At 40.6% G+C, this 16224-nt stretch overlaps 1 protein-coding gene across 1 annotated transcript in view; it reads left to right on the top strand.

Annotated features, from left to right (window-relative positions):
• myo15b (myosin XVB) overlaps positions 1-16224 on the top strand; it is a 99962-nt gene that overhangs the window by 69573 nt on the left and 14165 nt on the right. Inside the window, exons 21-36 of the mRNA XM_084938459.1 lie at positions 244-311; positions 758-842; positions 3276-3308; positions 4171-4260; positions 5215-5318; positions 5411-5683; positions 6839-6914; positions 7406-7534; positions 8303-8471; positions 9541-9631; positions 9735-9975; positions 10153-10247; positions 11875-11934; positions 12030-12105; positions 12224-12342; positions 13915-14030. Coding sequence (XP_084794585.1) covers positions 244-311; positions 758-842; positions 3276-3308; positions 4171-4260; positions 5215-5318; positions 5411-5683; positions 6839-6914; positions 7406-7534; positions 8303-8471; positions 9541-9631; positions 9735-9975; positions 10153-10247; positions 11875-11934; positions 12030-12105; positions 12224-12342; positions 13915-14030 — 1825 coding nt within the window. The remainder of the gene's footprint in view (positions 1-243; positions 312-757; positions 843-3275; positions 3309-4170; positions 4261-5214; positions 5319-5410; positions 5684-6838; positions 6915-7405; positions 7535-8302; positions 8472-9540; positions 9632-9734; positions 9976-10152; positions 10248-11874; positions 11935-12029; positions 12106-12223; positions 12343-13914; positions 14031-16224) is intronic.

The raw sequence follows: 16224 nt of genomic DNA, 5'->3' as shown, positions 1-16224 counted from the left end.
AAGGGTCTATCCAGCGAGCCCAATTCCTTTCATCCTCATGAATGAACTTGAATAACAAAATAAAAACAAAATAAAAATACTATTATGATTATGATTGTGTCAAAAAGTAGTATAAAAAATATTATGTTGATATTTAGTTTTTGGTTGAAAAATAAAGGAGTAGTCGTACAGGCAACCAGCAAAGACAACACAAAGGTCCTTTTTTTTAAATTCTAACTAATGAGAAATTCTTTCCATCTTCAGGGCGCAGTCGACAGATGGAGGCCTATGTAGATGACATATTTGAACCCGTACTGGACAATGGACCTCCAGTGAGTTGTGTTGTGTTTCTTTGCAGTTTGGCTTATAATTTTGTCTTCTAGCTAAGGGCACAGTGACTACTAGGCTAGTATTTCCCAGAGAAAAAAATGTTCATGCATGATAACTTTACTTTCTCTGATATGAAAAACAATGTAAGAAAGGAAAGATATAAAGAGAAAAAGAGAGATGCTTTAAGGTAAAGACTGCTCATTTGATAAATTAGAAATTTAAAGCTTGTATATAACGATGTAATTTATACTAGACAGTATGTGCAGGCTAAACTGTGTAGTATGCATTTTTAGTGTTTAGTTCAGAGATATGCTTATATATTGTAGAACGTTATTATGTTGTTACTGAGTTTGTTAAGGCTTATTTCCAGCAACTCCATGTGTAGTTGTGGCTGCCGTGTCACTTATAATGTGATACACAGCTCATTTTTGTGTGTTTGTGTGTGTAGGACATGGAAAGAGTAGCTATTCTGAATCGCAGGATGAGAGGGGGAGGGGGGATTGGACCGATGCACTCTGGCATGTATGGAGCAGGTAGGAAATTCACACGGCACATGTATTTACTTCATAGTTGAACTACAAAACATTCTTAAACGTGTAGATTGCTCATAATGTTCACACTAAAAGGTAAAATCGATCTGCTTAGGGGTAGGGGCAGCAGCCTAAGCAGACAAAGCCAAACCTCCCTCTGCCAAGTCACCTCCAGCTTATCCAGGGTAACCCCAGGCATTCTCAAGCCAGCTAAGAGATGTAATCTTGCCAGTGTATCCTGGGTCTGGCCCAGTGGCTCCTCCAGGTGGGACATATCCAGAGCACCTCACACAGGAGGTGACCAGAAGGCATCTAGTCAGATATCTGAACCATCTCGCTGGCTCCTTTGAATGTAGAGGAGCAATGGCAGCTGTGGCAGAGTCCAACAACCACTGGAAATGAGTCAAACCTATTGCCAGAAATGTGGACCTAGCTCACATTTCTCCTTTGGCTCACAACAACAGGCTAGAACACCCCTTACTCCTGAGTATGCAAAAAAAAAAAAAAAAAAAAACAGGACAAAGAGCTGGTTGAGTGTTCTGCATCCAGGACAAAAAAACGGCATTGACCAGGGTTCAACAAATGGAAGAGCTTTCCTTTCTGCTCCGCCCCCCTGGGGGACATGAATTAGCCATCTTGCCAGGTGGGTAGCAGTGTGATGGGTAGGGATGGGTATCGTTTAGGTTTTATCCGATACAGGTGCCAAACCGGTACTTTTGAAACGGTGCCGGTGCTTAAACGGTGCTCGAACCGGTGCTTAAAGAATGGAGAACACCAACTTTGTCCAAAAACCTCTCATGTTCAGCTGTTTTTTTGTAAAAAGATAACAATGTTAGCCTTTTCTGCAGCTATAGGGCATATATGGTATCACTCTTGGCTGGAAGCAGTGCTTAAACAATGGAAAAAACACAAACTTTGTCCAAAAACCTCTCATGTTTAGCTGTTTTCCACTTTTTCTTTGGTCATTTTAGCCTTTTTGGCCAGGGTGAAGGGAGTATCTGCCATCAAACAAGAAGACAGCCGCATGTAGCTATGATGATGTTTGCTAGTTCACCTTACATGCATTAATGTAATAACGTGGTTAGCCTACTCAACGTAAATTATACACGAACAACATTAAGCTACTCACGCAGAGAAGAACGGCTGCTGCTGCATCATCATCCTCATCATTTCTGCTACACTGGCAGGGCTAGGGGCCAGGACTCTACTCTTCGTGTTTTTGGGGGATGTCGCTAACTCCGGGTCCGATAACAGGCACCACACCCGCAGTAGATGTGCACGGTGTGAGGTCTCGCAGCAAGCTATCAAATACAGCGCATTTTTCGGCTTTTAAAAAAAACGCTATGCGTCGCCAGGTGTTTCATCGGATTTGAGGTGTTACCTCCTTTGACAGTATCACAGTATCACCTTAAAGCACTTGTTGCAGGCTGCTGAGTTTGCATCTTTTGCTGTGAAGTACAGCCAGACTTTTTACTGCTTCGCCTTGGGCATTTTTAATCTGTAGCTCTGCTCTAAAAGAACGTACGTACCTGGACCCGCCTACTATCCTCGGAAACGTAAAATGATTGGCTAGAATTCAAAGTGTATCACAGCTCAGGAAAAAAAAAGCACCGAAATGTGCGCTGCTTTTCGGTCTGGTTACTACCGTTTATGTCAGAACCGGTGCCATCATGGCACCGGACACCGGTACCCATCCCTAGTGATGGGCGACTGTGCTTCCTCTACAGAAGGCATGTCAGTGTGGTTTAAGAGGTCCTCAACGTATTCCTTTTACCACTTGACCATATCCTCAGTTGAGTTCAGCAGCACCCCACCCCACCACACACCCTGTGAGTAGAGCAATGCTTTCCCTTAATGAGATCCCGAATGGTGCCAAAATTGATTCAAGACTAACAGAAAGTCATGTTGAATCTGTTGGGCATTTTTCTTGGCCTTCAGACAATAATTCTGATTGCTACACTGCCAGATGGGAAAGGCAAAAAAAGAGAAGAAAAAAACAAAAGGCCAATTCCTCAAGGGCAACTCCAGACTGGAATAGAGTCCAAACCCTCTCCAGGAGATTGGTTATGGAGCCCAAGTAAGTGAGTTGAGATGAGCTCTACTATATGTAACCAGTTGAAGGAGCTTGGAAAGAAAGTAACTTGCCTTTTTTAAGTTTCATGAAGACATTTCATCTCTCATCCAAGATGCCTGGTCCCTTGTTTTAGTTCTTTTCATAAGGGTTGATTGAATTACTCTTTGTCTGACCCCTCACCCAGGAACAATTTGGTTTGGGAGAATAGGGGACAACAGACGCCCCTGGCACCTGGGATTACTAGGACACACAAACTGAAATTGTATTGCTGCTCGTCATATATCTTATACACATTTTTGAAAGACAGGATTTTAGCTTGTTATGTGCCATTTCAACTGCACACTAAAACACCATTTTTACAGGTATGCCTATGACAATGCCAAGCTATCCTTTGGGTAAGTAATTAATTACATTTCTGATATAAAGAATCAAGCCTTCACTTCTTCTGGCATCATTGAGAAAATATTCACTTTTTGTCATGCCATTGATTATGAATGTGTCTTTAGGCCAGCCAGGTTTGTTTTAAGATCTCCATTTGATATGCAGTTAGGGGGCCCTGTAGAAGGCACACTTATACACACAGTATAGTTAACTAATGTAACCGAACACAGTACTGCAAGCCTCATTAGTTTACTGCCTATCCTTCAACATTGAAAAGCGGTGAACCATTATCCCTTCTTGACATACAACATGATGGGCTATACAGACAACTTATATATGTAGTGTTGAATTTGTAGTTTTTTCACATTCTGTTTATAATTTTAGTAATTCTTGATAATTCTTGATCTTTTTAACCTCTTAAAAGGGGGATATCATTAGCTTGCTTTGTAGACATACACTGAACAAGCATAGTTTCACAAACTAGAGAATATCTTTTATAGGTCTAGTGCTGTCTGATTTCAATTTGGAGATATCTAATAGGTGACGATTTTTATCAGGGGTCAGGTTGGGCCTAAACGTACCTGCTGTATATATTAAGCAGTTAAAATAAACGTTGTTCTTTTTGTTGTTGTTTTTAAAGCCATTTTAAAGCTGATTTGGTTAATGCTGTTTCTTGGTTTATTCCATGTGGAGTTTCATATCTCATATCTGTGTATGTATAATATATATGTATATCGCTTATACTGGTTATCTTTTAGAATACTCATATGCAGTTTAATTTTTATGTTTTGGATTTTTTTAAGTTATGGATTCAAATAAATTACAGAAAATGTTTCAATTCCTTAAATCTCCATATGTTACTTTCTGTATGTATAGGAGCACCAGTCAACCCCGCAATGCCCAGTTATGGTGCAAATCCCATGATGCCAGCCATGCCAGCGATGTCAGCCATGCCAACCATGCCAGGTAATTCTCCAACATTTCTTATTCAGTTTTTTCAGACCTGGGCTCATATGATGACACAGATTATTGGTAGGTCAACTACCACCTCCTAAGGGACAGCCAACCAGCCTCCTCTGACACTGCCTCCTGGACCCACTGCATCCCCACCCCACCCCCCTTCTAGCACATGACACTCCGCCACGTAACCCCATGTCCTGACTTAGTCTAGGGAGTCTTAGCCTACTCACCCCTTAAAGTCTCATTCAGGCAGTCCACCAACTCATTAGTCTGAGGGTGGTAAACGCTGGTCCAAAAGGTTTAATGCCCAGTAGTTCTTCTTTTGTGCAAGACATGAACAAAGTGCCCTGGTCAGTCGGTATCTCTACCCTGGGATCCCGACTCAGGATATGACTTGAAACAGTGCCTGCACTGCACTCTTTGCTGAAATGCAGCACAACAGCACTGCTTTGGGATATTGTGTTGCATTAACCTGCATCAGAACGAATACAAAGTGATATCCCCGTGCACTCCAGTGAAATGGCCCAATGAGGTCCATGCCATTCTCTTAAATGAGACCTCTATTAACTAAACAGGCACAATGGCGCTCTTGGAACAGCCAACCGGTTCAGCAGCTTACCCCCCCCCCCCAAACAACTGGTACCAACAACTGTGTGCATTCTTCCTGCATGGGATTGTCATGACTCGCTCTGCATAATCTTTCCATAATCATCACAAAAATAATTAAATGCCAACGCTACGTCAGGTCGCACTTTGACCATCAACATTTGTGGTCAAAGTGCAGCATTTGTCATCACAAGACTGCTCTGGTGGAGCAAATCACTGGAAGTGCAAAGAAACTAAATTATATATGCATGGAACAGTTTATAAGCACTGTGTTTGCGGAGTTTTATATATATTTTTTATATTATATATAGTTTTAAATATGTGTAACAATTTGTCATAATTGATCATACACAGCCATGATGATGCCTCAGGCTCCCATGCCTGCTCCTGCTGCTGACCCCATGCAGATGGCAGCAGCAACACAACAGGCTCTAATCAACCAGCAAGCCCTTCTCATGGTCAGCACTATGATGATCATTTTGTTCACATCCTTTATCACCCCTTCATCCCTCGTAAGGCCAAAGTTTAAATTTCTCCCCTGTCCTCTCAGGCCCAGCAGATGACCATGCAGGCAATGACTCTGTCCCAGCAGCAGGCACAGGAGCAGCAGAAGAAGGAGCAGGAGAGACTGAAGAGGGAGGAACAAAGGCAGAGGGAACAGGAAAGAAGGCAGGAGGATGAGAGGGAACGGAGGCGTAGGTCAGAACGGCGTTCTAAGGACCGTTCAAGTTCACCTCCTCCTCAGTCTCGCTCACCCCCACCTGTCCAGTCCAAAGCATCTGCACCTAAAATCACCCAAAACTACAGTCAGCCTGAGGCAGAGGTATTTATATATATATATATACATATATATATAGTATAGTATAGTATAGTTTATAGCATATTGTGTGAGCAACTACTTTTCAAAACACTGTCAGTGTGGTACTTGTATTCAGTTGGTTACTTGCTGTGACATTTTTTTTAAAAAAATCCTTGCCCCCTTGAATTTCTGAGCATTACTGCCCACTCCCACTTTCCCTCTCTGTCACATCCACCCGCTCCCGCAATATTTGTATCCAGTCCTGCCCACACCCACAGACTCATAGTTTTCACATGGCGTCAGAGCTAGTGGGATGCATCCACCTAGAGGGAAAAACAGTACTGCAGTCCTTTGCACTCCTTTGCCATCAATTGCAGTTTAACAAAACGCCAGATAGTTGCTGTGCTGTCGAATGCACAAATCTACATTTATTTACAGCTGCCAGAAGAGCGTAAAGTATTGCGCCAACACACCTCTCCTAACCCCACCTTAGGGAATGACCTAATCACACCAATCCCTGCTTCTCCACAGTAGCCCCGGCTGCATTTTAAACTGTAGGAATGATTCACTGACATTGTGAAAACTTTACTGTTATGACACAACATTAAAGTGAAAAATTAATACTTTTCTGGCCATACACTGTAAATGTCAAAATGAACAAAACATAATTTTTTTCCATGTGGTAGTTTATTTAAGCTAGTTATGTACTGCTTTCCTTTGCTTTAACTATGAACTGTTTCTTGTTCTTTACCTCCTACATGGCAGCATTGTTTACCCGTCCAGACTGAAATTACAGGCAGCTGTCCGTACTTTGAAACTGTTGATCCTGGCAGAAGTGTAATGTGAGGGATTCTCTACAACATACGCATAGATGTGACTGAACTGGAGCTCGCAGATTATAAAGCAGATTATTAATCAAAAATCCCCCCAAAATTTTTAGTATTTCAGTGTACAATCTTTTATAAATGACTTGCAAATACATATGTATTATTCAATTGAAATGATAACTGACTTGTTTCTGAAAACAGCTGGTCAATACACTTACAACGTAGGATACAGACAGTGTTTGTTTTAGTCTTTCAATTTGGATTTTTTACCTCAAACTCTGTGAATGTGAAACAATATTGTCATGTCATTATGCGCTTCTTTCTCCTTATCATTTAAATGTTACTTTTACAGCCAGAAACAGAAGTAAACTTAGATCCAGATGACCTATACTCTGTCAAAGATAAGAGGGACTTCTTCCAGAAGATTGGTGAGTTCAACAGCAAAATGTTCTTTCTTGCTCAAATGACTTAATATCATTCACAAGATATATGTTTGACAGATTATTTGCCAACAAGTCATGTATAACATTTATAAATTTCTGCAATAACCTTTTCCCTTTCACCACGCTTTTATCTCCAATGTATTGGTCAGATTCATGCCCAAGAATTTTTTCTTGATTCCATATTTTCTTGAATGCTTGATTCATGACTTTGTAAAGCCAGGGGTTTAGCCTATTGCTTATTTTTGTTAAGAAGGTCCTCAAGTCAAAATATACACATTAAATGATTTTAGGCTGCAATCTTTATGGAGTTGCTTTTGACTAGTTGGTCCATGTTGTGATGTTTTTATGTTTTACAGGAGGTTTAAATATTGTTTTTCTATTTATAGAATTAAATTTGCATTTTCAGTGATTGCTCCTGTAGTGTTTTTTTAAAGTCATGGTTTTTCTTAATCCCATTTTCTTGTGCTGTCCTACAGCCACTCAGCCCAACCCTAAAGACCCTAAAACCCTAAAGACACGTCAAGCCCCAAGCACAACCAGACAGCAACAGCACTCACCTCCATTAACTCCTCCTTTGCTCCCACCTGTAGCACCTAAGCCAGAAGGTAAGAGGATTTTACAAGTTCAAGGGTTCTCTGAACTGATCCTTCCTCTAAAAAGCTAATTGTAATTCAGATCATTTAGGGTAATCTCCAAACTAACTACCAAATAAATGGTAAAATGATAGTAAATAATAATATTTTGTACCAAGAACATTATGGATTCAAGTCTTTTTACACGTGAAAGTCTGAGCCAAGGTTTATGTTGTTTGCATGTTACATTGTTTGTTTTTAATTTTGCTTAAGCATTTTTATCATGCAGCTAAGAACGTGACATAACATACCATTATTCTTACATTATTTACTATTTGGCTACCTCTCCTTATATGCAACAGTGTTACAATACTGCTGTTTCTTTTTTAATCAGGATTCTTTGCTCTCCTGTACACTTTCATTTGAACTTTTTACAGTATTGTTGCAGCATATTTTAATTACAAACTCTAACTCCTCCTTCACTGATGTGTTACTGTAATTCATTGTTCCTGTCAATAGCTTCAGTGATGACCTTTCATACTTAATGAAAATTGGCCAAAATACTGAACCATCAAAGAAAGTGGGTTCGGTTCAGATAATAGTCCAAGCCAAAAACTTACATGTGAAAAGATCCGTAATAGAATCTGCTGCTAATGACTTGGTAACTGATGGCACAGGGCATCTTTACTGCAGAATTCTGACCTCAGCAGGCTGTTTTGGTGCCACTATGGGGATCAGCAGCATATTAGGAAGGCTTGCTAGTGTTTATATCTTACATTTCCTGCGTTTTGTCTCCCATAGTGAAACATCCACAAAGCCCACCTGCAAGGGAAGTTGACCCCCCAAAAGAAAAACCAACCCCAACTCCCCTCACTAAGCCTCAACCTGAACCCACTTCCAACATTCGGGAAATCATCAAACAGTTCAACAGCCGACCACAACCAGAACCCGAACCCTTTCAGCCCGTCAGGTCTGCGCACTTCATCCTCTGTGTACACATTTCCATTAAAGTCTGAAATTGAAGTTTCCTTTAATCATCTGGATACTGCTTGAGCATTCTTTATATCTTACATGTGATGAAAAACTACCAAAGATGAGTCAGTATAAATGCTGGGGGAAAAAATGGAAAGGCATTTTAGATTGTCAGAGGTTTGAGTATCACTTTAAACATAATTGGAGCTTTCACCAAATTTTGGTGAATGTGTCCACTTTGCAGCCAGTCACATGGCTATCCTGACCAATTCAGTCTGTTGATGTCGCCAGCTCTGATGTTGCTCCTCTAACAGACCATAGGAGGTACATTGCACTCTCTAAAACAGACTGAGAGAAAATCCCTAACATTTTGCTGTTCACTTGCATCTCTGCGTCCTAAGGACATAGAGCCAGTTTATTCCCTTTTTGTGTACAGACTCAGGTTGTAAAAGGGTCACCATCCCAGGTCCTTAGAACTTTGGGGATGATGTCATCGGGGACTGCAGCCTTGCTCTCGTGTAGTTTCTCCTGCTGTCACTTAACCTAGCCAAAAATTACAATAGGGAAGGGGTTCATTTTATGGGGAAGTTGAGGAAAAGGGAAAAGCGCTGAAAGTAGTAGAAGTTTATGGAATCCAGGATGTGTGATGGAGGAGGCACCACAATGGTATAAACTAACCTAACCCTGTTAAAGATATTATTTAGCTCTTTTGTTCTCTGCAGATTGCCCACTGGTTGTCCGTCTCCCATCTTACACACAGTGGTTTTCTTCTTCCCACTCTGTAGCATTGGTGGTGATGTTAGGCCTCCTGCTCTCTTTGTTTGTACGCCAGTATTAATTATGACTCAGAGATTTAGGTATCTTTTCCCTGGAATTTTTTTTTTAAAAATGTAAAACTAATGTTTAAATGTTTTTTTTGTTTCCATTTATCAGATTTTACACCTTAAGCTAGCTCGTTTTACTCATATTCTATCAGTTCATAACAAAACTTGTTGAGAGCGTGCATGTAAATGAAACCTTAATAGAATTGTCTTGTTTTCTACATATCTTTTTTCTCCTCTTTGCAGACATCCTGCAAAATCATTTGTAAAGAAGAGTAACCCCAAAGAGGAAGCTCTGGCTAAGCTTAAAAACAAAGCACCAGTGGCACAACAGAAGGTCAGAATACAAACAAATAACTAGAAATCTTTTTTGTTTGTTTATGCAATTACACTCTTAATTAGGTAATTCTTTAACAGTTTGACATCCTTCCTGTATGTAGAAACAGTGGGTGCCTCCTCCACCCCCTTCTCCAAAGACCCGTTCACCACAGAAATCTCCACCATCAACAAGGGGTCGCAGAGTCATCTCCAACAGCATGAGACAGAAACAGCGCTCCCTGGAGAACCTGTTCAGCTCCCAGCAGCCCCAGCATCCTCCTCCTTCTCCCCCTGACTCCCCACCACCTTCCCCAGGCTTTCAGGACATCCCTGAGCCACCATCAATGGCTGCTCCATCAATAAGTGGGTGTCCCCTGACTTCATGTTTCCCCATACATCAGCATTATTCTGTGACATATTTGGCTGATAAATAGCATCGGCCGACGACAGCTCTATATGCCCTCATATAGAGCTGAGGGTATGTATCTTTGTCAGTAACTTTAGTTTACTGTGTATTAACTATAGATGATGATATGCCAGAGGACGAAGGCATTCAGTCCAAACTCCACCGCTTCTCTGCTGGGGTTTACTTCTCATACTACAACATGCCAGGAAAACTGTTCCTGCGAAAAGAAGTAAGATTTTCATGCACACAAAAACAATTAGGAGGTTCACTTATATGGGTACTGTTTTGGGTCCTTCTTACTATTGTGAAGGACCCATCAAATAGGGATGCAGTGGGTTTTGTGGAAACAAGATTATTATAAGAGGAGAAACTCCTTTCTTGAAAGACCAAGGTCTTTCATAAAATTCAATTTTGTTTCTGCCAAATCACAAGCGCCTTCAGGCAGTTGCCTCAAGGTGTTTAAGGTAAAACGCAGTAATACAGAAAAAAACACAACTAAATTGCCCCCTTTAACCAAACACTTCACGACAGTGGAAGGGAAAAACTTCCTTTAAACAGGAAGAAATCTTCAGCAGAACCGAAATTAAGGTGGGGGTGATGAACGGAAGACAGGACAAAATAATCAATGTGCAAGAGAGTCAGATATTTATAATAACTACTGAAAATATAGAGTGGTGTGTAAGCACAAAAAACACTTAGTGCAGTAGGGTAGCCCCCAGCAGACTAGGCCTATTGCAGTGTAACTATGGGAGGATTTAGGGTCCCCTGATCCAGACCTGCTTTATCAAAAAGGAAAGTTTTAAGCCTAATGTTGAAAGCAGAAGAGTCTTTCTGGCTCCTGAATAGTAGCTGGTTAATATTTAAGCGGACAATGTGTTACGGCCGAGAGGGCCAGGCTGTGGGTGTGGACTCAAATGCAGACACAGAGGGAGGCAAAACGGGCGTGAACACAGTGCTTTATTTACAGTGCCTAGTTAACTTACAAAGCAGGAAACTATGAATGCTATGAACGGAGAATGCTATGAACTGTGGAAGCTATGAACTGAGAACTATAAGGTCAAACTATGAACATGAAACTCAGTGCTATGACTAGGTGCTAGATTTCATGGATGGATCCTGGGAATGGAAAAAGGGGCAGCGGCTTGGATGGAGGTACGCAGTCACTATAATGAGAGGAGACAAGTAGTCAGTGGCAGTCTAGTGAATCACAGCTGAAGGATTAGACTATGGTGGTTAGGGCTTACGTGTTGCAGGTTAAAGTGTCATGCGAGGAGGGGGTGTCCAAGGGGTTCCGGGTGAGGAGTGTCCAGAGAAGGTCCAGAATATACTTGGAGTGAGGGACTTGGCAGGGAGGCAGGCAGGTGTAGTCCAATGATGGAAAGGAAGCAACCAGATGACAGAACCAGCGTCCAGGCGGAGTTGTGATTAGTTTAGCTTGGGAAGTGCGACTGCCAGGTGGGCCGTGAGTTAGCAGAGGATCTGGCAGAGGTCTGTTGTGAATGCTGGTCTTATATGCTGGTGACTTGATTGGAACCAGGTGTGGAAGCTGATTGGAGTCTCTGCCTGAAGGTGGAGCCCAGCGGAGTGGAAAAACCCCGTACTCACCCGGACCATGACACAATGCAATTAAAAACGGCATTTCACTACACTTGGAATTTGAAGTACTGCTGTTATAAGTGTGTTAGCCCTGCGACAGACTGGTGACCTGTCCAGGGTGTATCCCGCCTCTTGCCCTACGACAGCTGGGATAGGATCCAGCGCCCCCCGCGACCCTGAAAAACATAAGCGGAAGCGAATGGATGGATGGATGGATGTTGTTGTAAGTCCATGTTAGTAACTGCAAGTTTTATGTGCAGGTTTTTTACCCCAGAGAGATGTTTAACCAGCCCTATATTCTTAATCTGTTGTGTGAACAGGTCTGTATATTTCTTTTGTTCATCTATATATCTGATAGACATGGTAGACACACAGTCTGGAATTCTGTAATACTCTAGTTTTTTTTTTTTTTTAGATAATCAAGGACACTTACTCTGACAGCTGCGAGAAGATCAGCAAAGAGGAGAGAAGGAAGATGAAAGATCTGCTGGGTAAGATTTTGACAGTTTATCATAAACCTTAATGCGACAGTGCTGCTTTTCCAATCATTATCCACCAGTGGCTTGAAAGAATATGACTCAGTTACACCATTTTTGCCACCCACAATAGCAAATTTCAACGTAGGAACAACTATAAACACCATCCAGGACAACAACATGAAAAAGAGGATTGTCATTGCAGCTCGAGACAACTGGGAAAACTACTTTACTCGTCTGTTCCCTGTGAAGGTGAGCAGACCAAAAAATCAAAGTAAAAAACATCCAAACTGTACTGTCCGTTCTGTGATCAGTCGAGTTCGGTTGCTGCTTCTCTGAGCTTTACTGCTCTTTGTGTGTTTAGCCAGCTGTATTCTACAATATACACTCTTCCACACCTTTATTTAGTATAACTATTCAAAAACAGGTATAGATTCAGGTTATTCTATCTAAGCAACCAATCAAATAGCAGCAACTCAATGCATTCAGGCATGTAGAGGTCCAAGAGGACCAAGAGGTCCTGCAGATATTTCAACATATATTTATATATGTTTTAATATTTCAGTAGCTGCAAATCTACCAGGATTTTCCCACACAGCCTTTGTCAATCACACACAGTTATGTATGTGATTAAGATAAGATCTTATTCTAGCAGTCAGCCTCATTGATCATATGAATAGGGCATCTAACTAGCCAGAAATTTAAGGTCATCCAGGTCGTCATGTGTTCAAGAAATTCCTGCAGTTTAACTACTTTGGTGTGTGTTATCTGGCTTCATGGATAGATAAAGCTGGGTATCGTCTGCAAAGCAATGAAAACTTATGCTGTGCCTTCCAATTATACTCCATGTAATTAGCTACATTAAAAACGTAATTAGTCCTAGCACTAAACCCGTGGATTTCCATAATTAACATTTATGTGTGAAGAGGACTTCCCTGTTACATGAACAAATTGGACTCTGTTTGATAGATATGATTCAAACGGATGCAGCACAGACAGATTATGTGTCAAACTGCACAGAAAAGTTGTCTGTTTGGTGATATTGGTTGTTGTTTTGACACATTATATTTGAAACGATCTCCCTCTTCAAATTGTTTATTTTTGCGCCCCTTCCTTAGTATTTAGTAGATCCTGAAGTACTGCAACCACAACGTTACTGGCATCTGTATGCATAACACATGGATGGGATTGTGTTGGGTGTGCGCTTCCACAGGCCCCACTGGTTTAGAGACTTATTCCTATTAACAAAGCAAAGAAGCAAGATGAACAGCTTTAATCGGCTTTTCACATGCTAGCACGGGAAGGATCTCAGAGCAGCCCTTCTGCCCTTGGTCTCAGACCACTTTGAAGAAAGAGCTTCCCCTGCAGCCTTTTATTCTGTGACACAGTTTACACAAACACCCATAGTAATTGAACTAAGATTTACAAATTTAAGTAACACAATGACAACATTTAACAGTTTCAACCTAACAGATTGGATGGGGAAAAATGTGTGTAGAGTATGCAGGGTTCACCATGAGGTAATATTACTCTGATTGGTTGAGTATCTCCATGGTATCAGCTGGAAGATTGCACCATATGAAAAATAAGATTGTCAATTGATAAATTCAGATTCAACATTAATCTGGATTGTTTCTGCCCATTTTGATGTTTTTATTATAATAACATATACAGTACGTTCAGGGGTATATGATTGAGATATTGGGTCTTGATTGAGACACTAAAGTCATGAGCTGTGTAGTTTAAAGTGCAATACAGTAGAATCTATTGCACTTTACACTTCTTACAGATATTTATTTGCAAGCATCTCCTGTTTGTACGCAGCCAGTCAGTGGGGATGCCCAGGTGTTGGGTGTGTCTCATCGCGGGATTCGTCTCCTTAAGATGGTGAGGGCATTGGGGATAAACCCCAAACATCTCCGGCTACTCAGAGGTTACAGGTGAGCATTTGCATGCACAAATTCACAGAGTATTTATTTTGAAATACTTTCTCACTGTGTATGTACATTCTACATACTATCCATTTTTAATATTAAAATAAAAAATCTCATCTGGATCCATAATATACATGCTAAATAAATGATATAAAACGTAATTATCTCTACGTAAAGTTCATTATTTATTATCCTAAAACAGTCATTCTCAAACTGCAGGCTCCCTCTAGTGGTACACAGGAAGTCTCTGAAAAATATTTAAGATTAAATAATTATACCATGTTCCATGCAGCTCGGCCACATACGCTTTTTTTCCCCACACGATAAAAATAAAAAGGGTTCCCGATGGTTAGGGACAAATGCAATCACATGGCAGGGTGCTGTAAACAGACTAGAGCTGGGCGATAGAACGATAACGATATGTATTGCGAAATAACTTTTTCTCGATAGAAAAATGAAACTATTGCGATAGGCCTCATCTCTCTCTTTCTTCCTCGCTTATAAAAAAAATGACTAGCCAATACAAATTAAGCAGCACAGAGCCGAACCAATCACAGCCGCAGCGTCACGTCACGTAACTTGTTACGTACAGCTCAAGTGCCAAGCCGCACATGTGTATTTGTTTGGGAAGCAGCCAGCCGAAGTCCGGTCGAGTAATGGAGGAAATGAGTGTGCCGACTAGAGAAAAATCAACCGAGAGCTTGGGTGACCAGGTTACCGAAGAGAACACAGATGACGGTTCCAATGCCGGAGAGATTGTCGAAAGGAAAGGCCAGAGAAGTTCCGTAGTGTGGAGATATTTCGGCTATTTGAAGTCTGACAAAAAACAGAGTAACGCGCACTGTAAATTGTGCCAAAAGCATGTTCCCACAAAGTCTGGAAATACAACAAACCTTTTTTATCACCTGAAGCAGTGCCACCCACTAGAGCACGCTCAATCTCTGACTGAAAGCGCTAATTCGTCGTCGAAAACAACCAGGGGAATCCCTGCGAAGCAGCAACAGTCAATTGAGTCGGCTTTCTCCAGCGTCTTACCATATGACAAAAAAGCTAAGAGACATAGCAACATAACGAATGCCATAGCTTACTGTCTTGCTAAAGACATGCTACCAATAAACACGATCGACAATGAAGGATTCAAGCAGCTAATTAAGGTAATGGATCCTCGTTACCAACTCCTTGGACATAAACATTTCTCTCAGACAGCGCTTCCAAAGCAATATTAAATAAGTTAGTCAATTTTGTCTCTTCTTCTGTAAAATAAACTAAGATTTATTTTTAGAATTAATATTTTGTTTTTAAGTGGAACTGACAATTTAGTCTGTTTTGTTTGTTCTATTTTGAAACTTAAATGCTTTAGCGGCTGCCTTTTGTGTAGTTTGTAATATTTGCCTTTATTTTGCCTAAACTGAAGCCTCATTTTAAGTACATCTGCCCTGTTGAACTTATTATGGGAAATAAATATTTAAGCTGCTGATTATTTCACATTTTGCTTGTGAGCAACGGCACATTTAAATCTTACAAATATAGTTATTTGGCTTATATCGTGATATATATCATTATCGCCTGAAATGAAAAAAGCATATCGTGATATGAAAAAATCTTATATCGCCCAGCTCTAAAACAGACCAAACTTCAGTCAGGAGAACAACTGAGATAATCCATCCACAATATGAGGTTAGTCATTAATATACTGCTGCATGGGCTGGGCTGTAGTTAGATCGTAAGGGTTTAAAAACTGGGCTTTAAAATGAATAGTGGTAATAAAATCTGAGAGAGGCCGACAGTGATCACTGCCTTTTTTTAGGGGCTTGTTCAGATTAAATAGAACAAGATACAAAGCATTAAAACATGTTAAAAACACAACATCCTTAATAAACACAGTAGTTTGGACCCGGAAGCAGGGTTATACGTCATCACTTAAAGACCAGACATCCCACCTACAGTTGTTATTATTATCACTTGTCACATCCTGTTTATGACAATTAAAATGAATAACATTCATATAAGAAATAAAATTGTCTCATGTAAACTGTATATGGTTTAAATAGGCCTATACTACTGTACTTTAATGTCGGTCATAAGTTCATAAGTTTCATAACTTTAAAAGCGATATATTTTATGAGGTGGTACTTGTTGTGAAAAGTTTGAGAATCACTGTCCTAAAATATTATTTATTTATTTATCATCCTCATTAGCA

The sequence above is a fragment of the Perissodus microlepis genome, chromosome 8, assembly GCF_051167445.1.
Source record: "Perissodus microlepis isolate ML-2025 ecotype Zambia chromosome 8, ASM5116744v1, whole genome shotgun sequence".
Taxonomy (NCBI): Eukaryota; Metazoa; Chordata; class Actinopteri; order Cichliformes; family Cichlidae; genus Perissodus; species Perissodus microlepis.
The sequence above is the reverse complement of the archived record's forward strand: the minus strand, read 5'-3'. Positions and strand labels throughout refer to the sequence as shown.